General features: G+C 41.0%; 1 protein-coding gene across 15 annotated transcripts in view; it reads right to left on the reverse strand.

Annotated features, from left to right (window-relative positions):
- Positions 1-23,836, reverse strand: part of Syne1 (spectrin repeat containing nuclear envelope protein 1) — a 504,890-nt gene that overhangs the window by 107,107 nt on the left and 373,947 nt on the right. For 12 of the 15 annotated variants that reach the window (XM_085842609.1, XM_085842616.1, XM_085842617.1 and 9 more), the window contains 9 exons: positions 22,432-22,566; positions 21,569-21,678; positions 18,278-18,416; positions 15,141-15,272; positions 14,554-14,709; positions 13,791-14,000; positions 6,911-7,012; positions 3,845-3,964; positions 1,540-1,740 (listed from right to left, as the gene is read on the reverse strand). In XM_085842609.1, coding sequence (XP_085698735.1) covers positions 1,540-1,740; positions 3,845-3,964; positions 6,911-7,012; positions 13,791-14,000; positions 14,554-14,709; positions 15,141-15,272; positions 18,278-18,416; positions 21,569-21,678; positions 22,432-22,566 — 1,305 coding nt within the window. The remainder of the gene's footprint in view (positions 1-1,539; positions 1,741-3,844; positions 3,965-6,910; positions 7,013-13,790; positions 14,001-14,553; positions 14,710-15,140; positions 15,273-18,277; positions 18,417-21,568; positions 21,679-22,431; positions 22,567-23,836) is intronic. The other 3 variants (XM_085842615.1, XM_085842613.1, XM_085842610.1) reach the window with 1 other exon arrangement.

The following is a 23,836-nucleotide window of genomic DNA, read 5'->3' on the forward strand; positions in this document are numbered from 1 at the left end:
GAAATGATCGTATGGCTGGAAAAGACCTACTAAGCCAAATGTGCACTGACAGTCAAGCATGCTTTCAACACAAGCTTACCTCCCGCTCTGGCTTTGGCAGCATTTCCATGACCAAAGAGGCCCCTACGCAGCCCAAGTGGCAGCTGGGGCCTACTCCCTTAGAACTTTTTCCTAACTGAGCATCTTTTCTGTTATTCTATTGCTCCTTGATCCTAGTCTCCCTTCTGGAATAACTCAGAGCGATCTTTTATTGCTATGGTCAGATTTGAGAGAAAACAGCTGTGAACTTTAAAGCAATGTTTTCATAGCCAAATGATAAGGCTTTAATAAATTATACAACTCTTTAGACAGAAAATCTCTGGGTGAAAAATAGCAAAAAAGTATAGTCCCCTTCCCCCAACAATTCGACAATAATAGCCCACCAGAGAGCCACAGAACAGTAGACTGTTAATTATTTAAAACTCAGTGAGACTGTTTTGTTTTTCTTCTGGGAATTCCCATAGCCTGGGAGGTTGAGTTTGTAGCCTGGTAAACTTTGCATAGTCATTGCTTAAAATGTGTTATGATAGGAATGTGTGAATGTGTGTGTGTGTGTGTGTGTGTGTGTGTGTTGAATATATATTTATTTATTCACTAAGGAGTAATGAACCTGAGCTCCATTTGGAAACATACTGGTGAAGCAATCTCCGGGTTCCCAAGCCTGATTGCGTGGTAAAAGTTCTGGTCAAGCCCAGGAAAATCTCTGAGGCCAACAGCAACTACAGGAGAATGTGCTTAAGGGCCAGGAGGTCTGAATGACGCAAGTAACAGACACCAAAACAGAGTGGGCAGCCCTGTATTCCCAGCATGGAGTGAGAAGTCTATGCCAGGACAGTGAGGGGGAGAGAGAGCACCTGGGGCTAGATGGACAAGAGGCCCTAACAAATACACAGGGGGAAACTGAGTTAAGAATGTAGCTAACAATAGGGTCAGTTGGTAGAGCTTTTATGTCTCACATGCACCAAGTCCTGGGGTCATCCTCAGGACCATATAAACTTAGTTGCATGTACCTTTAATTCCAGATCTCAGAAGGTAAAGGCAGGAGGATCAGAAGTTCAAGGTTACCTTTAGCTATATAGTGCTTGAGGCTAGCTTGAGCTACATGAGATCCTGTCTTTTAAAGAGAGAGAGAGAGAGAGAGAGAGAGAGAGAGAGAGAGAGAGAGAGAAAAGAAAGAAAATAAAAGCAATCTGAGTCCCACTAAGGAAAGGCTTTGAGTTTCTCCTTGATTAAAGTTCATATATGGTGAGAGTTGGGTTAATATTAATGGAGAACTGATAAGTAAAATTACTGATTATACTTGTTATAAACATACCCATTACCATTTTTCTTTACTCTAGATGCTAGGGGATTTGAACAAATGTCAATAGACCACTTAGAAGTGTAATTATACAAGTATAGCGCATAAAACCCAGGCATATTTGGTTGAAATACCGAACCCCTCTATATAAGGGCCTGAGAATGTGCTATTTCATCTATGCCTTCCTGGTCTCTGCTCACCTTGTGCTTCCCAAGCAGCTGCTGGATTTCTTCTTTGGAGGATACAATGATCTTTTGGTCCCCTGTCATCTTCTCCTGTCCAGTGTCCAGCAGGTCCACCAGATCTTGCAGAGCCTTATCATACTGACTCTTGAGAGCAAGGTTCTGGTGGAGGCTGCTCCTCCGGGAGCTGATAGTCATCAATAGCTCATCATACATGTCCTAAGGCAAAGGCATCAACACCAGTCTCAAACACAAAGCTGCAGTACCGAGCCCACCACCTGCCCAACATCCCACCAAGGTCACACCTCTCCACAAAGGAGTCTCTGCATGGAAGCAAGCTGCCTGCCTTTCTTATGAGCCTCTCTGGGAAATATCTCAAAGAGGAAAAGAGACACTCTGGACACCTATCTCTGTATCCTGTAGTACAGATGCATGGGACCACGGCTTTCCTGGGGTTTGATCCTTGGTTAGTTCAAGCTCTCTTGTTCATCTTGCTTGGCAATCTTACATATTCTTTTTGTTTGTTTGTTTTAAGTTTGATTGTTTCTTCTCTTGAAAAAGTCATAAATCATAGAAGAAGAACTAAAGAAAAACTAAATTCACAAAGATTTAATGATGGGGTATCTATAGAGAAGGGGTAAAGGAAGGAAGTAACATGATGTAGAAAGAACCATTAGAGAAAAGTAAACCATGAGCGCTCACGCTGTCTTCTGACGTGCGTGCTACCAGGCACACACATGCTGCCCAGACATGCCCATAACCCAAATACCCATGCACAGAGAAGTTACAATAAATAAGAAGACAGGCAATCTAAAACAAAGTATTCTCTAGAAATGACTCATGAGGCCACTTCTTGTCTTCTCTGGCTATTAATCATCCATTATGTGATATGAGGTTAGGCTGCTGAACAAAAATGTCCCCAAGATGAAGAGAGATGTCAGAGAGAGAAAACCTGATTCTTATAGCTAGCATAACCTTAACATTTACTTAATCTTATAATAAATGAATAAGGTATCTCTCACATTCCTGTCAGCAAAATAGTATCAGATCTCAGAGAGACCTTTAAACATAGAGAGAGAAAAAAAGCAAAATGAGGGAAATTAATTTGAAGAGCAAAACCTTTAGACTCAAGGCAACTGGTTCTGCCAAACGTGGTGAAGTAAACAGCGATTTAAGCTGGAAGGACGTTTTAGGAGATGGTGAGACACCAAACAAAATTTACTGAGGCATACGGTTCTGATTAGTGCATCGTACTGAGGTGGGGCAGCCAGAACTGTTCAATCTGGAAAAGTCAACTCCAACGCTTATTTATGGCTATGACGTTTGACTCTTACACCTGACACTGAAGCACTGTGGGAAAATGATCTAAAGGAAGGGCAAGCGGGCGGGGGAGTTTTGTCCTGTGACATTTCAAAAAGTTAGCCAAGGGCCTGAGAGGGTCGAACCAAGAGTGACTTCTTGTTTGTAAGAGCCCTTGTATTTTCTCAGGAGAAGGACTTGGGGCTTTGTGTCTGACTCACTGCCATCCCTAAGTGTTCTGCAGCAATGCCCAGAGACAAAACTAACCAGCTGTGCGCAGTGATACCCAATGTCACAGAGTATAAAATTACAGCCTGCTTTCTATAATGTGTTACACTTCACAGGCTTGGGAAGGTATCTCAGTTCTGTCCTTTTACCCCATGTAGTAGTTTTGCCAGGATGTCAAAATTAATGCTAAATACTTCCTTTCCTTTCCCTTCCTCCCTCCCCCTCTCTCTTTCTCTCTGTTTCTCTCCCTTTCTTTCCTCTCTGAAAAGTAATGGAAAAGTCTGCACACATTTCCAAACTTTATAGGTTTGGTTGCTATTCTGGAATTGAACATTTGTATCACATTCCAGCATGTGTGCCTGATAGACTCTCACTTTGAAACCCATGTTCTAAAAAGTCTTATCTTGAGTGTTCACTCAGTTAAATCATCCCTAGAAATATATTACAATATCTGATGAAAATCCTCTCACCTTTAATTTTACTAGGTAGGGATCATAAGGATAGTTATATTTTCAAGAGCAGACGTAAATAAATAAATCCTACCATTGAACTATAGCATGGTGTTTAGATATCTCCATAAGGACAGAAAAAAATATGAATGCTAGCTGCATCTATATTTTTCATTGTATGAAAAATGGCTGAAAGTTCAGAAAATTTTTGTTGCTTCGAAGTAAAAGTCAAGACCTAAATGAGGTGACATTTGTTTGAACAAATTTCCAAGAGGATGGTGGGAATGTCTTCTTGATTTCTCAGGCGGGCTGGGCCACAGAGAGCGAGCTGCCTCTGGAGATGGTACCTGGAGCTTGGAGAGTTCCTGCAGAGCAGACTGTTCCACTTGCAACTTGTCAGCCCACCGTTTCAACTCAGAGATTCCACCCTCGAGGTCCCGGAGTCCCTCTTCAGCCTGTTGGATGGCCTGTGTAAGAGTCACAACATTTTGTTCAGACTCTGAAGAACAATTCTGCTCCAAAGCAGCTTTTGGACTTTTTGGGTTTGTACTTTTATTTTCAAGAATTATTTTAAATACATAAGAAGAAACTAAAAACACACACACACACACAACATCGACATGTACTACTGGAAAAAAGAGAAGGTCCTTTATTATATTGCACGTTAGCTTTATTAGGTAAGGAGGTAGGGCAGAGCTAGGGTAGAGAGCTGAGAGAGGAACGGCCTGCTTAAACAAGGGGATTTGTAGATAAATCACTCTACATTAGAAGCAGCCTGTAGGATAGACTGTGAGTAAGGTATGTTCCCGAGATGTCTAGGGGACTATGGAGCTTCCTGAAATCCAATGGAACTTCACTGGACACTGCACCAGTGTGGCAACACCAAAGTGTGAGGGGAGCCTGGTCAAGGAATGGCTGTTCCGGGCTGGTGAGGTGGCTCAGCGGGTAAGAGCACTGACTGCTCTTCTGAAGGTCCTGAGTTCAAATGCCAGCAACCACATGGTGGCTCACAGCCACCTGTTATGAGGCCTGATGCCCTCTTCTGGCACATCTGAAGACAGCTACAGTGTATTTATGTATAATAATAAATAAGTCTAAAAAAAAAAAAAAAAGGGAATGGTTGTTCCTTACTCTAAAGTGGAAAAGTCAATTAGCAAGGATTAAACTGGCTGAGCCTTGCCTGCCCTGGGTGAGGTCTCTGGGTAGAGGAACCTTGCTCTAAAATTCATGCTGCAACTCATCTTTGACAAGAGCATGGAGGAAGGAGTATCTGACCAACAGACCCTGGTCTAAGTGGGGTTTTGGAAGAACTACAACCCAGTTGCCCTTGACAATGAGAGGAGTCTGGACTCCAGATGGCAGATGAAATACATGTCCCCCTTTTCCTGTCCCAAAATCTCTCTGAAACAATAGCAAATATTTGATTTGCTTGTTTGTTTTTTGTTTTTTGGTTTTTTTTGGAGTGCTTTCCTCCATAAATCTGCTGGGGCAAGGAAACAGGGAAGACAGTAAGACCAACAAATTCTCAATGTTAGAATTCAGACAAATATATGAAATGTTACTGGTGCTGAGAAAGCTGAATTCTAACCTAGTAGAACAACTGCACTACCAAGTTTAGAGCATTGGGAGTTTCAGTAACTTGGAAGACAGAGACAGAAAGCTAGTGAAAAACTGCCAGAGCATAAAATCCCAGCCGTGCTTCATGCCACATTGCCCTTTTCTTTCAAAGGCTCCAAGTTTATTTATTATCTGAAGAAGGAAGGGGCTTTCTAGACTGAGGGATGACAGATATGGCAGTAGGCTTCAGTGTTGGATTGAAAAGGGAGAAGTTGGGGGAGGTGGTCCATGCCTATAATCCTGGAGGCAGCTCACTTACTAGCAATACCCTTGGGGGGAGGAAGAACAAAAAGAGGGAGAGAGGATGTGGGGGTGAGGGAGAGATGCACGGTAGAAGGGAGAGGAGGGATAGAGCAATAAAGGAGGAAACAACAAGAGAGGAGAGGAGGAAAAGAGAAAGGAAAGAAAGAAATGGAGTGTAGAAATGACAAAGCTTTGTCCACAAGGCCCCCAAGTCTACTCTGCCTCAGGAAGGGCTGTGGTCACTCCTCTACTGTTGAGAAAGCTGGGGGTTTATAAGAACAACTGAGGGAGCTTAAAACTTGAACAGAGAGCTTGTCCAACAAATGGGCCAATGAACCAGTTATCTCCTCAAAATTGTCAGTTTCATCCTTACTTCAGGTTCCTATTTCAACTATCTAATCCCAACCCAGATATGAACAGATAACAAAACATGACTATGAAGTCAAGAATATCCAACATGACCAACATAGATGATTCTAGCAAACAAAAAAGGGACCAGAGGGAAGCAGATTATGTCAAAAACAAAAACAAAGAAAAAAAATCCTCTCCAACCACCAAACTGTGAATATATCCAGTTATATTACAGAAAAGAACGTATTTGTTTAAAGAAAAGGACAGGGTATTACCAAGAGACAGAAAGATAAAGATCTCTTTTAAAATGAGAGTAGTGGACAAGATGTGAAGTATCTCCCTGAAGGGAGTTTCACAAGGAAAAGCAGATGAAAGGAAGAAATGAAAAGAAATAAATTATTTGAAATTTTTTTCAAAATGAAAATATAGATAGAAATCCAACCAGAAGAGTCTATTGAGTTCTCAGTACAGGGGATAAAAATAGGCCCTCCAAGATGTTTGTGATATTCCAAACCCCTAGGGACCTTTGGGAATCAGAAGGAGTTTTGGATTTCTCAAGTCAGCAATGGAAACAAGCATCTACAAACTAAGAGAAATTTATTTCTGACCTGGAGTTCTACAAAGAGCCAAACAAAAAGTAGGAAGAACTTAAACAAGAACATTTTCAGGGACTGAGGAGGTGGCTCAGTGGGTAAAGAGATCTACTGGTAACCCTAATTCAAATCCCTAGGGACCACATAAACCAGACATGCCAGCTGGCTTCTATATTCAGAGTACTCTCACACTGAGGTGGGAGGCAGAAACAGGACACCTCAGAAGCTCACAGGCCAGCTAGCCTGTAGGGTCAGTGGTGAATACCAGAAGAGCCCCCTTTAAATAGGGTGAAATTGGGAACCCATGTCTGAGAATGTCCTCTTTCTTTCCTACATCATGGAGGTCATTTCTGATGCCGTTTTGGAGTAGCAAATTCCTCCAGAGCAGCAGCTACCACTGATGTCACTTCTGACCTCAAGTTCTATAAATATGTATAGAAGGGACCAAGTCAGTATCACTGGGCACTCTATCCAAACCCCTATGTAGAAATTAAAATATGCATTGAATAAAAATGCCATAGCATGTCATTCATCAGTCAAAAAAAATTGACATCCCACAGTAAAGCAGTGATCTATGTATCTGCTGTTATAGAACATGCCTGTACATACCTGCATCTGTTCCACAATGGGCTGTTCAAACACATTTGCCAGCTTCTGCAGAATGATATATTTGCTGTCAGATAACGATGTAAACAACACCTTCAGGTCATTCTGAGGAAGAAAGCCATGGAAAGACAACATGTGAAATGTGGGAATAGAATGGTTACAAACATCACACAGATTCAAGGAGATGATACACAGATACCCCTCTGCCTCTGGATATTATGTAGCAGTTTCCTCCAAGATTAAAACCTTATAACCTCAGAGGGAAACTGGTTAATAAAGATGTTAAAAGGATGGTGAAACAGTAACAATATCTAAGGTGAAAGATTCCTCCTTATAAGGAAACACATTAAGACAAGAAGAAAACAACTGGAAGGAAGTCCCTGAAACTGAGCAGATGCACTAGGCCCCTTCTTTACCCCAAGCATGTTTAAGCAATAAGAACTGATGGGTTGGGCTTTGGTAATACATCTGCTCCATATTTCTAAAAGAATGTCAATAAAACTCACTATTGACCAAATTGGACCTTGGTGGCATCTATCCTTTACTTGGTGGTTACTCTATCCTTTACTTCCCACTGGGGTAAGTAGGCATTTGTTTACATGTCCCAGGAATTCAGTGTTGTACAACACTGTGGGAATTTCTTCCAGGACCCTCTAAAGACATCTAATTCCAGAGAGGCTCACACCCTTTATAAAAAACCATATCGTGATATAGTGTTGTATATAACCAGTGCATGTCCTTCAAAATACATTATTTTAACAACTTTTAAAATAAAATTTATTTTTAATTTTAAAAATATTAAGATTTCGTTTTTATTTATGTATATTATATGAGCATGTGAGAGAAGGTTCCCAGGGAGGCTGGAAGAGGGCATCAGATACCCTGGAACTGGAGCAACAGGTAGCAATGAGCAATTTAGCATGGGTGTTGGGAACCAACCCCAGTCTTCTGGAAGAACAGCATGTGCTCTTAACTGCTGAGCCATCTCTACAGCATGTATTTTTTGGCTTTTTAAAAAGTATGAAAATCAAGGCTATATACACCAAAGAGACAGAAAATAACATTACAAAAAGGTACCAGCTAAGTCTTTTATGCATAAACATCATTCCTCTAACTATCCAGTACATACTTATATTGAGTGAGACGTATATAAAGAAGAGATAGTCACCCAAATTCTTACACTCATTTCAAAGGGCACCGTGTATGAAAATTATAATAATTTAATTATAAAAATGCTGATACATTTCCAGAAATATAAGCTAATGTCTTTTCATTTTCTTTCTTTCTTTCTTTCTTTCTTTCTTTCTTTCTTTCTTTCATGTTTTTATTTTTGTTGTTTCTCTTGTTTTGTGATACTCAGCTTGAGCCCAGAGCCTCTTACATGCTAGGGATGTGCTTTCTCACTGAGGTACCACATCAACTCTCTGTTTCAATTTTCTTGGTAGACAAGAGTCTTGCTAAGTCAGCCGGACTACCCTTATCCTGCAATCCTTCTACCTCCAACTTGAGAGAACTGAGACCAAAGGCGTTTGCCCCCAAGCCTGGATCTATATCTCATGAGTAGCAAACAGGGATGAGGGGCTGACTGGTCATCACAGGTTGAAATTTAACTCACAGCATTCTCCTCTCAGTGAGGAACTGGCCATAGACCAACACAGCACATACCCCAAGCAAGAATATGACAAGTTAGTTTCATCCAAGGGAATCACACTGGGAAAACAAACTACTTTCAAGGGGAAGCTACATGCCCAGCACTGGATGGCCAACAGGAAGTGAACTCAACAGTATCTTTGGAGGTTCTTTGTCTCATAATGTTGTATCAGGGGTTTTCCTTTTTTTTTTTTTAAATTATCATATACATATGATGTATTTTTTTCTCTTCCTTCTTACCCTACAGGGCTTTGTGTATACATTATGACTTCCAGTTTAATGTTTTTATAGGATTCCTGAGTGTCCAAAACAAGCAGGTCTCTTTCTTGTGTCTTCTCTTGGTTTTTTTCCCTGCTGTTTCTTTTGTCCAATTCTGATGTGCCAACATTTGTTTTATGCTTTGTACTATACCATAGCATCATATCATAATCCCACAGAAACCTGTTTGTTTTCTAATGAGAGACAGAAAGAGGGTGGAAGGGGAGGTGAGGAGAAGCTGGGAGGAGAGGAAGGGAAAGTGATAATCAGGAGCTATTATGTGAGAAAAAATAATCTATTTTCAATAAAAGGAATGAAAATGTTGATTTATTCTTAAATAAAATTTGTTTAAATTGGAGGACCAAAAAAAAAAAAAAAAAAGAATGTATGCAGAGGCTGGAGATGTGACTCAGAAATTAAGAGTACTTCCTGCTCTTGCAGAAATCCAACTGTCTCTAACACCAGTTCCAGGGAATCCAGGGCCCACTTCCCGCCTCTTAGGGTACTAGTGTTATACACACATATATGCGGGTAAAACATTCACACCATAAAATAAAGGTAAATATATCATTTAGAATGAATGTATACAGGCATCATAATGCAAGGTTAAAAAACAAAATAATGTATAAATTGAGCAAAAAAAATTGAGGGCTGGTGGTATACTGAGTGCTATATTATTTTTTTAGCATGCAAAAGTACCAGAGCTTGATCACTAGAAATGATAAAGAAGGGAGGGAGGGAAGGATGCATGAAAGGAGGGAGGGAGGAAAAAGGAAGGGGGCTGAAATGAGAACATAGTGCTGAATGTGTGAAAAGCAACAGTTGTCACTAACAGTTGTCACTAACCCAAACTCAAGCTGAGCTGCAAGCTCAGCAGCCAGTGAAAAGAAAATCATTCTGAGAGCACTGGAGAAATAATGAGTTTTTCATGGGCTCCAGATATGTTCCTATTACCCAACAGCACTCGAGGATTGGTCATGGGCTCTTAGACTTTTTTAATAAGCTAAAATGAAAAATGTTTCTCACTCATTTGAATAGAGTCAAAAGCAAAAAGTCTTAACCGTTGCCCTTGAGGGGAGGCATTCTATTTACTTCTGAATGTCCATCGGTGTCTACATGTACTTAAGGCTGTGTCAGTTCACTTCATCCAAAGCATAGATGTGTATGTGTAGAAGTAACCGAACATGGGTTAGAAATGAAGTGTGAGCCTTTCCTTTATAACCTCTCTGTCTTTTCAGTACCGTGTTTCCCCTGAGTCCTACTTAACAGATAAGAAGACATGGCTGTTATTTCTAGAAGCCACTATTGGGAGAGACTAGTCGAGAGAACAATAACGTGGTTTGTGGAAAAATTAATAAGAGTTGCTGGGTGGAGGCAATGGCTTTATGCCTATTGTTTTCTTAAGAATAATAACCAAAGAGGAATAAATCAGAAGGATTCAACAAATTATTACTACACTTGTGATACAGCAATAATTAAGTATATAATAAACTAACAGATATTACAATTTATTTCTTTCGGTCAGAGAGTAAAGGGAGGGTATGAGTCATTTGAAAGACAAATTCATAGACATTTTGAAACCTTAAAACTGGTAATGCTGACTTGAGGTTATTAAAGAATCCCTTAGCTTCTCACATTTAAAAGTCACTTAAAATATTCAGAACTTTTCAAAATACTGAAATGTATTTGGGGTTCAATCTATGCATAAGAACCATAATAGCGACAGCTAATTTGACTGTGACACACATAATACTTGACACATACAGGCCATCTATATATCTTTTCAGACAGTCTTGGTTGGGGAGGAAATTCTCAGAGAATGTTAACAGTCTGGAAAAGGGTAGCTCTCATAGATGACATGGAGAGCAAAGGGGTAGCGTGCCAACAACTATTTAGTACCAGGCAGCAGGGCAGATGCTCTCTACAAGAAAATGGTTCGTAAATATGAATTGATCTTTTATTGTGTTATCATTAGGGTTCTTTCCTTCAATTAAATTGGAACATCAACATTTGAAGTGTCAATTTTTGTTCATGAGCTGGCCACTAACAAACCAGCAAAAACTTCTTGGCCAAAGAAAAACAGAGAACATGATTTTAAGATAATTTCGTGATTATGTGTAATTTCCATGGTCCCCTACGATAAACTAAATTCTGAAAAAGTCATGCTTAGTTAGTATTTTACTGTCACTGGTTAAGATTACGAAACTCAAAACTGTCATTAGCATTAACTGGGTATAAGGAACTAGACAGAAGTAAAGACACCTCTGAGGGGTTCACAATTGCACGCCTAAGCAAGCTGCTTGTGTGGTTTACAGACTAAAATGCTGTCATAATTTGGCAACTTTCTTCATAGACAATACATTTTAGAGTAATGAAAATTATTTTTTTCATACTCTAATGAGCCTGGTGACTTTCTAGGCACAGTCAGTATACATGTGTACAAAATATAACACCCAGAAAAATCAACCCTGTTTTTCTGATTCTAAGTGGATTTCTCTCTCCTTGTTCTATACCATACATTCTAACAAGCATAGATGTGAATCCCACCAAGGCCACTCCTCTGTGCCATAGAGTGACACACTCAGATACCTACTGGGAGTCTTCACGTGCATATCTTAATGCTACCCATGTCTCCATTAAAGCATTTCCAGAGTATAGTCTACTCCACTGGCCACTGGCACTGCTATCTATCTGCCTCCTTTGTCTGTTGAGGCCTCCAGATATGCAAGCCAGTATCCCTGGGCTCCTTAGCAGGCATCCTTTTCCCCATTCCCACATCCAAGTAGTTGTCTTTCTATTCAGAATGTATCTTGAGTCAGTCTGCTAGTCTAAGGTCTCCTGCTCATGTTTCCATACCATGCAATGCAGAAGTGCTCTCTTGAATCCCTCCCTCCTCTTGAATGCTGAATAAACCTGGAGAAGCGATGTAAACTTTCCACTGATTTTTAGATCCTTTGTCTTTTGTAAGACTACTCAACAGCAAAATATGATGATTACAAAATTTGTTGAGTACTTGTTATGTATTAGGATCCACTGAGTATCTCAAAGAGTTGAACTTATTGAAGTTTAACTTATTGCCTTACAATATTGTGAGGCAGTGGCTGTGGACAGGTAGTTGAGAACACAGAGGCTCAAGGTCATAAGGCTACTAAGATTATACAGTAGCAATCAACAAAGCTGGAATTTGCAATACATGGCTGTTGAGGCAGAGAGCCTGGGCTACTTAGTGAGACAAAGCCCAGTCCGCAGAATTGGTTTTAAAACTGAGGGCAGCCAATAAAGCCAACAAAGTAAACTTGTTGGCTTCAGGGACCTTAGTCTTAATCTTTGCTCTGTCTGAACAACATATACCAGTAGGGATATTATAGAGATTTAAAAATGATTCATAGGAAATATGTTCATATGTGTATATACAATATACAATGTTATTTGTTTATTTCATGTATGTGTGCCACTGCACATGTGTCAAGGTAAGAGGATAACATGTGGGAGTCAGTTCTGTTCTTCCAGCAAATAGGATCAGGGGATTAAATTCAGGTCTTCAGGCTTAGCAGCAAGCACATTTAACCACTGAACCATCTTTCCATCCTTCATTTATATTGTTAAGACTATAGATTATTTGAAAGCGGTAATGATCTGTCCCTTTATATGACTTTCTAGAAAATTTCATGTTTCTTGGTGAATGTAACATTTGAAGTTTAGAGTAACTTTTTACAAATCAAAAATTACATCCAATTCTTCCAGGTTTGCTGAAAATCGCTTCCATTGTCTTAAGTACTCTGAAAAGGGTCCTTTTTATTGAGCATGAAAAACATCAATACTAAAAGTTTATCAGTGACTTTTCCATTTTTTCCAGTGATTCAAGACAGAAAAGGTTCCCTAAGCATAGAATTACATATCTGGCCCTGGGAGTCTAAAGGCAGCAAAAAATAATAAATCTGAAGAGTTTGGATTGGAAAGTAGTGTGACAGCTTCCAAGGTAAGTCTGAGAGAGCAAGAAGAAACTAGACCATCGCCATCTTAAAAACTTTTGAGTAGTGAGTTTTGGGGTGTTTTCGATATTCCAGTACCTCCTGCATGCTCTTTGGTAACAAGAAATAAACTCTATTATTACCAATTGGAAATTACAATAAATGATAACTTAACTTTTATTGGTTGAATTTAAACTTTTATTCAACTCTTGGTTTGACTAAGTGGTTTTCTCATCCTTCCAAATTCTAAAAGCATGAAACTTGGCTTTCTAAATCTTTAGTTCAAGCCAGCTGGTTTTCTGCAATGTTTTAGCTCTTTGTTACCCATTAAAAAAAAAAAAAACAAAAAAAAAAAAAAACAAAAAAAAACAAAAAACAAAACAAAACAAAAAAACAACAACAAAAAAACCAAACGTGTTTATAAGAAGATCTGAGAGATAGCTCAGACACTAGCATGCTTCTTGAATTTGACCCTCAGCACCCATGTAAAGAGCTAGTTACAGTAACACACCCTTGTAATCTCCAGCCCTGGAGAGGAAGAGCTTAGATCCCTGGGGCTCACTAGGCTGCCAGCCTACCTTAAGAACAGTGAGGTCCTTTATGCTTCAAAACAATATGGATGGGCCAGAACAATGGCTCAGTGGGGAGAGACACTTTCTACCCAAGTGTAATGAGCATCTTCCCCAGGACTCCCATTGTAGAAGGAGACAGAGGACTCAGATGAGTCTCCTCTGACCTCAACACTCATGCTTCCCACCTCCCTATACACATATTAGATAAAGAAATGAAAGTTAAAATGAACACAGGTAGGTGATTCCTGAGGAATGACCCCCATGCTCATGCGCATGCTTCATATCACCCACACATGTCCATGCACTCACACATGCCCTCAGATACCTCACTGCAAATATGCAGCACATAATGAATGCTTGTAAGATACTCGTGGCTGATCATTATTGCTGTTCCTTGAAAATGGCCCAAACCCTTTGTGACCTCCCAATTACCTGGAAACGGAGGATTTGCTGGAGTCTTTCCTTCATCTGATGGCATCGCTGATCCACTACTGAATCCAGCAGGGACAATCTGCCCAAAAGACAACCCAGAGTATCTTCAATGACATCCCGGTTGTCACTGTCCTCTGGGAATGCTTGGGAAAACAAGTTCTTGTTCTTATCCATTTCTTCAGACATTTCCTTAATGTCCTTGGCAAGAGCCTAGGGTTGATGAAAGCCAAGCTTCACCTCATTGTTTGGACTTCTGTAAGTCAAGTTATCATCCCCTGGGAAATCCAGGAAACCTTTCACTTACTAACAACTACACTTATACAAGCTGAGTCTCCTTCAAGAACTTCTATAGGTCACAGGTAAGTTGTTCTAGCAGAGATTTTTCTCAGAGACTTTATATCATTATATAATAAAAATATGCATTGCTAAAAATTAAATTAAAAAATTAAATGCTGGTTAGGAATTCAGTTCTTATAGTTTGTGTTTCATACAGGGAGGATTTGAAATGTACAATAACCTAGAGTTCTCCATTTCTCCTCCTCTTGAACTCACATTAAAAAGTTATAAAATACATATCATACATATCTTTGAGAGCTTTTTATGTTTAAAATATTCTGTCCCACACTATGTTTCTTGGAAACACACCACAGCATTTTATTAGAGCTGTCTTGTTCTTGGTGTTCAATATATGTAAATATAATTCCTCGTTACTAATTGTGATTGCTTTGAGATTTCCTGCATGGACAGACACTGCCAACCTTACCTCCTGGTTGGAGAGACAAGCTCCTGTTTCTTCTGGCAAAGGCGCCGTGGCTACAAATAAGCGCTCCTCGACGCCATTCAACCAGGCGGAAGTGGCTGAGACTCCGTCATATAGCTTCTGCTCCAAGTGAATGCTCTGTCTGTCTGTCCCTCCACTCTGGGGAACACAGAGAGAAGACAATCAGTTTCCATCCAGGTGCAATGCTACAGACCTGGAACCCCAGCTCTCGGGAAGTGAAGACAGGAAGATGAGGCAGTTAAGCTCATCCACAGCTAAGAAGCTAATTTGAGGGCAGCTTTGGCTACAAGAGACCCTGCCTCCACCTCTCCACTCCCAACTCATCTTTTAGTCATCATCATCATCATACAATAATAATATTAATATTAATACATTTCAGTATTTTGAAGAACTATAGAGAAATAATGGAGCAAACTGATATTCAGGAATTAGCACCTTTAAGCTCCAGGACTCATTACTAGTGCTAGGCCTCAACAGTCATGGGCAAAGATGAAACAACTTTGCAAAGTTCAGATGAATAAGTCACAGAAAGACAAGACCAAGACAAGTACAATGATGGCCAGGCATACCTGTGATGACGCCTCCCCGAAGGCCTGGCTCAGCCCATCCAGCAAGGACGTCACTGAAGTCTTATCCTGAGTCTGTGATTCCCCTCTGAATGGAAGTACCCCTGACAGGAGTCTGTTCGGACTACTGTAAAGCTGTGGGCGAACAGGGGTGGCTTACTTAAGAGTAGGTGAGCCATGCATAGTTTTCCAAGTTGGAGGTACCCACAAAGTAAGTTATTAGAAGCCTTGTCCAGAGAAATAGGAATTCTACCACACAGTACATCACTGTGTACAGTGACCAGATCTAGTAACAACCATGATTTTTAATGATGGAGTAGGGAAAAAATAATGGTAGAAATATCTGAACTTTTGCCTCAGCTACCCTGAGAATTTCTTCCTGGCTGTATCTCTGTCTTTAGAGAAATAATAATAATTTCTAACTATGTCGTCCTAACTCTCTGCCGGACACCAGTCTCCTTTCTTTTAGTATTCACCTCTTCTCTTCTAACTTCTTTTAGAATCCTCCCCCACGAGGACCATCTGCAGTACCAGCATTCAAATACGTTGGAGATGTCCCCCAATGAAAGTTCTATGGCTTTTCAAAAATACTTCACTCTCATTTGATTGACTGACTGATTGATTGATTGATTGACTGATTGACTGACTATCCATCATCTTGTGAGAATTTCAGGCTACTCCATCCTGCAGTTTGAACATCTGTCACTCGGCATATCTTTGTCTCTTTCATTGTTGCAGTCTTAAATGATTTATCTGTTATAGTGGGTTTCCACCATTATTTTAACTTGCTCCCCTTTGGATTCCTGTTTGTGGAGTGGAACCTCCCATAGCTACTTATTTCCTCAAGAATGTGTGAAATAGTTCCTGGGTTGGATTACAGATTTGCAGAAGGTAGAACAGTATTTAACCCCAAATCCATAAAAATGCTTCTGCCAAGGGGGCATTAAATTAAATATTCTACAAGTAAAGAGATAAAGAAAAATCTCATTGGAGAGACAGAATCCACTGACCCCTTGAGCTATTTAATTTCAGCGCCCTCCCTCGATTGTGTTAGCTTTTTCACTTGAGAGTAGTAAGTATATCTGATGTATAAAGTTTCCAGTCAGCAGTTGTGAAAAGGAGAGACTTTGAAACACACATATCTATATCCCAGTTCCAGCATTGCTTCTTCAAGATCATTAGATCCTGAGACTGCCATCTCCCTTTCCTAAGTCAACATTGTCTACAAAGTGAACCCAAGGCCTCTCACAGCTAAGTGTTGCTAGACATGCTAAAATCTAAGTGTGAAACAGGCTTCTCTCCCCTTGACAGGGGCTCTGGACCTCTTATCTACTTCCTGTTCACTCTTCATGCCAGAGGAAAACCAGTGGTTCCCACAAGGAAGTTTCCTGATGCAAAACAGACTGTAAAATAAGATGGACAGCTGAAGCTTGCTACTTGTAAGATGAAGGTCAGGAATATGAACCCAAACTTGGACAACACCCAGGTGTCACAGAAGCATGATGGCAGGACAGATGGAAAATGCTGGATACCAACACTTAGAGGAAATGCAGTTCTCCACAATGAGGTATGTCTTCGGTGCTAGTCATGCGGGTGCTATGGCCTGAGTGGACAACTAGTGGAATAGTGGGCTTAGGCTTCTAAGGAACAGGAATCTTTTTAGATGCTTACATCTAAAAGAATGGAAAAATACTGTGGCATGAAGGTAAGCTAGAAGTTCAACATCCTGAGGTGATTTACGTCAGGAAGTCTAGCTCTGGGTGTGAGAAACATTTGACCAGGGGTGTAAGGAAGGGTTCAGACAAAGATCTGAGGTCTGTGCAAAAGACATTGAATATCAGTGTCAGAGTGAAAATGATTCTGGCACAAAAAAAAAAAAATACCCAAGAATGGCATGCTATCAGCCAGTGCTGATGGCAATTCCTGCAGACTCATTGCCAGAGGAGGGCAAAGAGGCAGAAAGTGAAGCCTGCTAGAAGGTTTTGGAAAACAGCTCTGTCAGAAATGCAAAAGTCTGTCACCACAGACCATCTCTGTTCACTGATTCATGTCACGTTGCCTGCCTTGACAGTTCCTGTCCATCTCTGTCCAACTATCACCCTTCCTTTCCTGTACAGCTAGCTCCAAATGATGATAACAGCAGATTCTTCAGGACCAACAGTAAAGACTCTAGGACTTACCCCACTGGGGGAAAATTGCTGTCCTCCAGTGAGCAAGGCAGACATTGCTAACTCATTGCTGAGCCCTGGGACTCTGCCCCCGTGCCCATCTGAGCCACAGCTGCTGTAGGCATCACGGGCATACCTAGGTTCCTGGCTTGCTCATTACCCCTTTAAACACTCCAGTTCCTCTGACTTCCCCCTTGGTTTCCAGCCTCTGCAAAGACTGAACCAATAACTATTACTTTTCTGGAACTTTCTGTTGCCTTGGATGTTGTGTGCATGATGGAACGGAGCCCAATATCACACGATATCCATCCCAGGAACAGCCTTACAGATGGACCAGCTAACTGCCCTACCTGACCATCGGCTTCCCTTGTTCTCAAGACCCTCTAAGGCTCCAATATGTTTCTCATTAAAACCTTCTGAAAGCATTCAAGACTGGAAGTAACAGTGGGAAGGGGGCAACCCAGCAGTTAAGTTTCAGATTTGTGGAAATCCTTTTTGATATGTATACCCTAGGTTTGAAACCACACTTTTCAAAGTTGAAAATTAAATTGAACTTTTGAGGTTCATGCTAATAAAAAATCAGACATTAATCATATTTTGGAAAAATATAGAAATCAGATAAATTTTCACATACATTGTGGGAAATGTGAGGCATGCCTTGTGAAGCAAAATACAAAATGAACAACTTGCCTTATACTTATCTCAGAATTATATAATTCATTCATTATACTGATTATTATACAGTTCTACTCCTTAGCATAAGCTGTGTATCTCCTCTATCAGTTAATGTATTAAAGCTAAACTTAGGCAGAGAAAAGGGGTTCGTGCTCGCAGGCCCAGTCCCTAGGAGGCAGTAGTCATAGGAGCAGGCAGCCCTCGGCTACATTGCAAATTCTAGGGCAACATGTGTAGCAGGAGACCCTGTTTCACAAGCCCAAAGGGAAACAAAGAAATGAAGAAAATGTTTGATACCACTTGTTCTTGTTCCTGTTCCAGAATATTCTGTAGTAGCTTCTGCTTGGCACTAAACTCTTGTTGTAGACTTTCCCACTTCACTCTCATCTGGTCTTCAGCAATCCCCAACTCCTGGGATAACACATCGGGTTTTTCACTATTAGAAGAATAAACAGTCTAAGTTTACAATGTGTGCAAACGGGAAAAAAGAAAACAGAACAAAGAAAAAGAGAGGGGGAAGAAAGGGGAGAAAGAGAGAGGGAGAGAAGGAAGGGGAGAGAAAGGGAGAGAGAGGGAGGGAGGGGGAAGAGAGGGAGAGAGACGGAGGGAGGGAGGGAAGGAGAGAGAGAATTATAGACTGATAATCTATTTGATATTAACAGACCTGGCCTCAAAAATTATAACATGATTATCTTACTTGTGGGCTTATACCTTAAAACATGAAAAATTAAAATAGAAATACTGAGACTGTAAGCATATTTTCTTCCTACATCTAATCATGAACACAGGAATATTAAAAACACATTGAAAATGGCTAAGCATGAAATAAACTATAATATGATCATAGACTAGGATCCTTTGATAATCTGCCTATAAATTGGTTCAAAATTAGAAAATGTTAGCCTAATGAGAACTTTTACCATAATGAATATACAGGATATTCGGGCCACAGGAGATGAGGGGACAGATGGAAGAGTGCCTTGTGGAGAACGGCAAGGATCCCAGGTCCATTTAAGGACAGGAGGGACCCCAAGTCTATTTGAGGCTGGGAGCAGGCATGGGGTGGGGGTGGGGCGATGGTAGAACACTTGCCTCAGCATGCCTGGGCCCTGGGTTCCATCCCCAGCATGCAGAAAGCAGGAACAGGAAGCCAAGTGTCTATGACAGCAGTTAGCGCTGGAACTCCTGGTAACCTGGGCCACATCTCTCTGAGCCCCAGTTGTCATGACATTCACATGCTACACAGTTTCCAAAGTTAAATAGAACATACTTGACGCCTACAGCTCTATGTGATGAACGGCGGCTACCATGAGGAGGTTAATGGTCTGCCTGTTGACATACACTGATCTTGAAAATTAATGTTGAAAAAAAATGCCTCTAATTGAATGTTGTTTAAAAACAAAACAAAACACAACACACTTTCAGTAGAAAAGAAAGGAGTTTGAAACTTCCTATGAAATGAAGTCTATTGTATTTTCTTCTGCGTTGGTTACAATGGACTCATCTCCATTCACTGTTTGCATGAAAATTCATATCGAACCAAGGGAGTAGTCACCAATTATATTCTTATACTTCACCAATGACACATATAAAAATAGTAGCGAGTTAGTTGTACATCAGAAATTCTCTTTTTCATTTCTCATGGGGGAAAAAAATTTTTTTAATGTCAATGAATTCCAAGCTGGTTTTCCTTCTTAGCCTTAGAAATAACCGGGGACTTGACAGAAGGGTGTGAACTGGACTCAGTTACACTGAAGGGCGATTTTTCTAAGGAGTTTGTATAACCATTGAAGAATTGCGAAGTGGTTCAAAATCTTGAACCACTTTTTAAAAAGTTAATCTTCACAGAAAGCTAGCACAGCAAGACAGATTTCTTTTTACATGAGTTTAATACTTGAAAGAGCAGCTAAAGCGACTTGTAGATGTTTATCTGTTGTCTGGGTTCTAGCCAACGCTGAAGGCCAAGGAGAAGGGAGCAAAAAAACAACAGCAACTTTTTTTTTTTTAACCACAAGAAACTTGCACCAGATTCCCATAGCTCTTTTGTGGAACCAACTGTCTGCCAAGCAGACGGCACTCACTAGCTGTCTCCTTCTCAAAAGCAGAGATATAAATAAAGGGCTTGAGAAACAGTAGATGTGTGAACACCTCAGAGCTGCTTAGCAGATAGTGAGAGGGAAGACATGCTGCTCTACTAGCCTAGATGAGCGTCCTCTTCATTTGGGGCTTTGCTGCTGATGTATTTTAAAGACCTTATCACAGGTCTTTCTAAACATGGTGGACGGTAGCAATTATTTCAGCTTTCACAGATTTGGGGAGACCTAAATGCAAAAACTATGCATCCCATAATATCTGCAATATATCGACACTCAGAATCACAGAGTCAGTGTTGAGTAAACTACAAAAACACTTTAGTGGCCACCTCTGTTATCTCCAGTGATCCAATTGAAAACAATGTGCTGTTTCAATTCACATTGTTCCTTAGCTTCCATGTGTATGATTTCTGATACCGCGTTGTAATTTTTTTCTTGATGCTAGTAGGTACTACTGCCTTTTCAATTATTTGACATTATAAATAATATAACATCTTTCTAACATCTACTCTTTTTTATATTATTTCTGCTGAAACAATGTTTAGAATCAGGAAACAAAGCCCAAGGAGAAACGGCCAAGAGAAACAAGCAAAGGCTGCACACAGACGCACGGGCCTTTACTGACACCTAAGGAAAAAAGGTGCTTCTGAGCTGGGTTGTGCTGTGCACACCTTTGATCGCAGCACTTGGGAAGCAGGGGCAGGTGGATCTCTGTGAATTTGAGGCCAGCCTCATCTATAGAGTGAGTTCTAGGGAAACCAGAGAATATCTGTCATGACAAAAACAAATAAAAGGAAATGTTTTTCTTTGTATCATTATCAAAACATTTTGTCTTGATGGTTGCTCCGTATTATCATAACTCTGTAGGTCGGGAAGCCAAGACACCCCAAGATCCGTGGTTCAAGACACAGGCATACCCGACTGGCTATAGCCCTGTTACCTTTCCAGCTTGCAAATAAAAACCTCCTGTTGAGAAGTCTAGTCTAATATTTCATCTTTCTGTATGTAAGACTTTCAAAGTGTCCACTCCAATCCTACTCCTCAGGATAAAAAAAAACTTTATATGTAGGAATTATAGGAAGAAAGCTGTTTGGAAGTCTACCACTTAGCCTGCATATACATCCTTTTTATTATTATTTTTACTTTTTAAGAATATTCTGCAAGAGTTCTCAAGAGGAAAACACTCTGATTAGGTATAGACATCAGTTGGAAATATCACAGATGTGATTTGAGAGCACATTTGGCTCAGAAAATGCTTGTCCCTGATGATAGGTGTGCTGGGCCTCCAGGAAGGTGAACTCATTAATCATTATCAGTAGTCATTTTTCTATATGCACAGCAAAATGCTTGGCAGTGCAGGGACATTTACTATCCTAAAGCGAATGGGGAGGGGGGTGTCAGTGCCGTGTGTGGAAAGTAACTATGGAGCAAGGTGTTCCGTTTTTTCAAATGACAGAGAAACACAAGAAGAGGAAGTTGCAATTTCAAAACATACCCAAGGCCACCTGAACCTTCTGCGGTGGAATGCTGGGTTAGAATCTCCTCTCCACGGCTAGCTACTGAGCGGAGGAGGCTCTTCTGCTCGGCCAGCTCCTGTTCGAACTCCTGCACAAACGCAAACGTTATGGTCACTTCAGAGAGCTGTTGATGGTGGCTGTCACCGTCACTGCTTCCTATCCTCAGGACGTAAGGAAGGCTCTAATAACTGTAAATCTGAGCACGGTTAGGCAAATACTCTTGTTCTGATTAAATATACTGAAAAAGCAACAGGCACAGAAAATTTTTGCTGGACAACAGCGCCCTCATGTGGTGAAATATATTCTTTCCTTTCAAAGTCGATGCTGTCTCGGACTAGCCAGGACAGACTCCTTGCAAGCATCAGTTCAGGACAGCTAAACTTGATTATCAGCCAATCTGGGTTGCGCGCACTCACCGTGAGTGAGTTTACACTTTGACATGAGAAAGTATGTATGCCTTTTACACTGAGTTAGTTTCCTTAAAAAAATTAATCAACTGAAATCATTTGTATCACATCCATTTACAATTGGGTCTTGTGAGGAGTCTACTAGAAAGTAGGAGACACATTTCGTTTCTTTGGGGGTGAAAAATGTATTTCAGAGCTTTGCCCATTCTCAGAAGCCTTGCTGGGGCTTTTGTGTTATAGTAAGATAGAAGCAAACACTGCATCAAAGAACTACTCAAGACCCATATCCATGCTGGGATGTGGATCCCGGGCCTGGCCTGGGTTCCGTTCCCAGCATTGAAACCAGAACAAAACAAAACCTACGGTCACAGAAACACTGCCCGCAAGCTCTGCTCATGGCAGAGATGCCCACAGGAAGGTGGAAAAGGCTTTACTTTTTGCTGCTGGAGGCTGCTCTGCCGCTGGTGGGTCCTTGTGGTGCGGGCTTGTGCCAGCCATTCCTGCACGCCGGGGCTCTGGGTGTCTGTGAAGTCAACATCGTTCTCCTCTTTCTCTTGTGTGACTCCCTGCTTTGAACAAGATGAGACAGGAATCAGGGACCACACTGATAAGTTGTTTCTCTGCCGATGAAATGAGCCAATTCAAGCCAAATAGATTATATGAAGTGTAGGTTTATTGAGAGGCTGCTCTGGGGTGGGCGAGTTCTCTGGCCCCAAGGAAGGAGGAGAGGGAAGTTGCCATTGAAAGGAAGACAGAGGAGATGATGGTAAAGGAGAGAAAAAGTGTGGGTGTCAGAGGGAGAAGGAGAGAGCGAGAGAGCGAGAGAGCGAGAGAGCGAGAGAGCGAGAGAGCAAGAGCAAGAGAGAGCGAGAGAGAGCGAGAGAGAGAGAGAGAGAGAGAGAGAGAGAGAGAGAGAGAGAGACTGAACAAGGAGACAAAAAATGCTGGATTATACAGTGGAAGGGCGCCCAGCCCCAGGGCTGGAAAGTTTAGGGTTGGGGCAGGGGGAAGGGTATGCCAGGTAGGGACTGAAGGATGCTGGGAGAACCTGGAGGCCAGGTTTGCTTTGGTACCTACACTATGCACCTCAGTCCCTTGTCCTAGGGTTGAAACCACTCACAGGAAAACCTCACCTCACTGGAAAGACGACTCCTTTGGTGTAGTTGAGATAATGACTTAATCGCCATCATTGCACCCCATTAAAAAAGTGATGGTAACACAACACTTTGAGACTTTTAGGAACAAGAGTAAGCAGATGATGACATCCAGGGTTATTTCTAAGGAAGCCCATTTTTCCAGAGTAGTCATCAAGTATTATTCTAAATTTTTTCCACATAAATATAAAACTCAACCCTTTTATGAACTTATTAAAGTCACACAAAGGTAAAATGTTACCCAGATAATCATTACATGTCAAACTTTGTTGTCCCTCCTCTAAAAGCTTTGCCCTGCCAACATTTCTCTCATGTTTTCGATCCAAAATGGGCACAGTAGCAAGTACTTGCCTCTCAAACAGTTTTGGTTTTTTTGTTTTGTGTTGTTTTTGTTTTTTGTTTTTTTAAGGCTATCAACCAAAGAGATCGACACCTGGGTTCCCATTCTAGAATTCAGGAAGAGCAAGGCGTGAACGCTGATGCTGGCTGTGGACTCTGGCTGGGCGCAGGGCACATGGGACAATAGGAAGACATAATTGCTCCTTGCGTCTGTTAGGCCATCAGGGCTCTGCCAAAATCCACAGCATTAATCTACCCATGGATGAAAAATCGGGGTAGACAACTGAAAAGAGGTGGAACAAGGCGAAAAGCAGCCCACCTGGGAAAGGGTCATTAGTGGCATTTG

The sequence above is a fragment of the Mus caroli genome, unplaced genomic scaffold, assembly GCF_978045245.1.
Source record: "Mus caroli unplaced genomic scaffold, Mus_caroli_1 scaffold_9, whole genome shotgun sequence".
Classification (NCBI taxonomy): domain Eukaryota; kingdom Metazoa; phylum Chordata; class Mammalia; order Rodentia; family Muridae; genus Mus; species Mus caroli.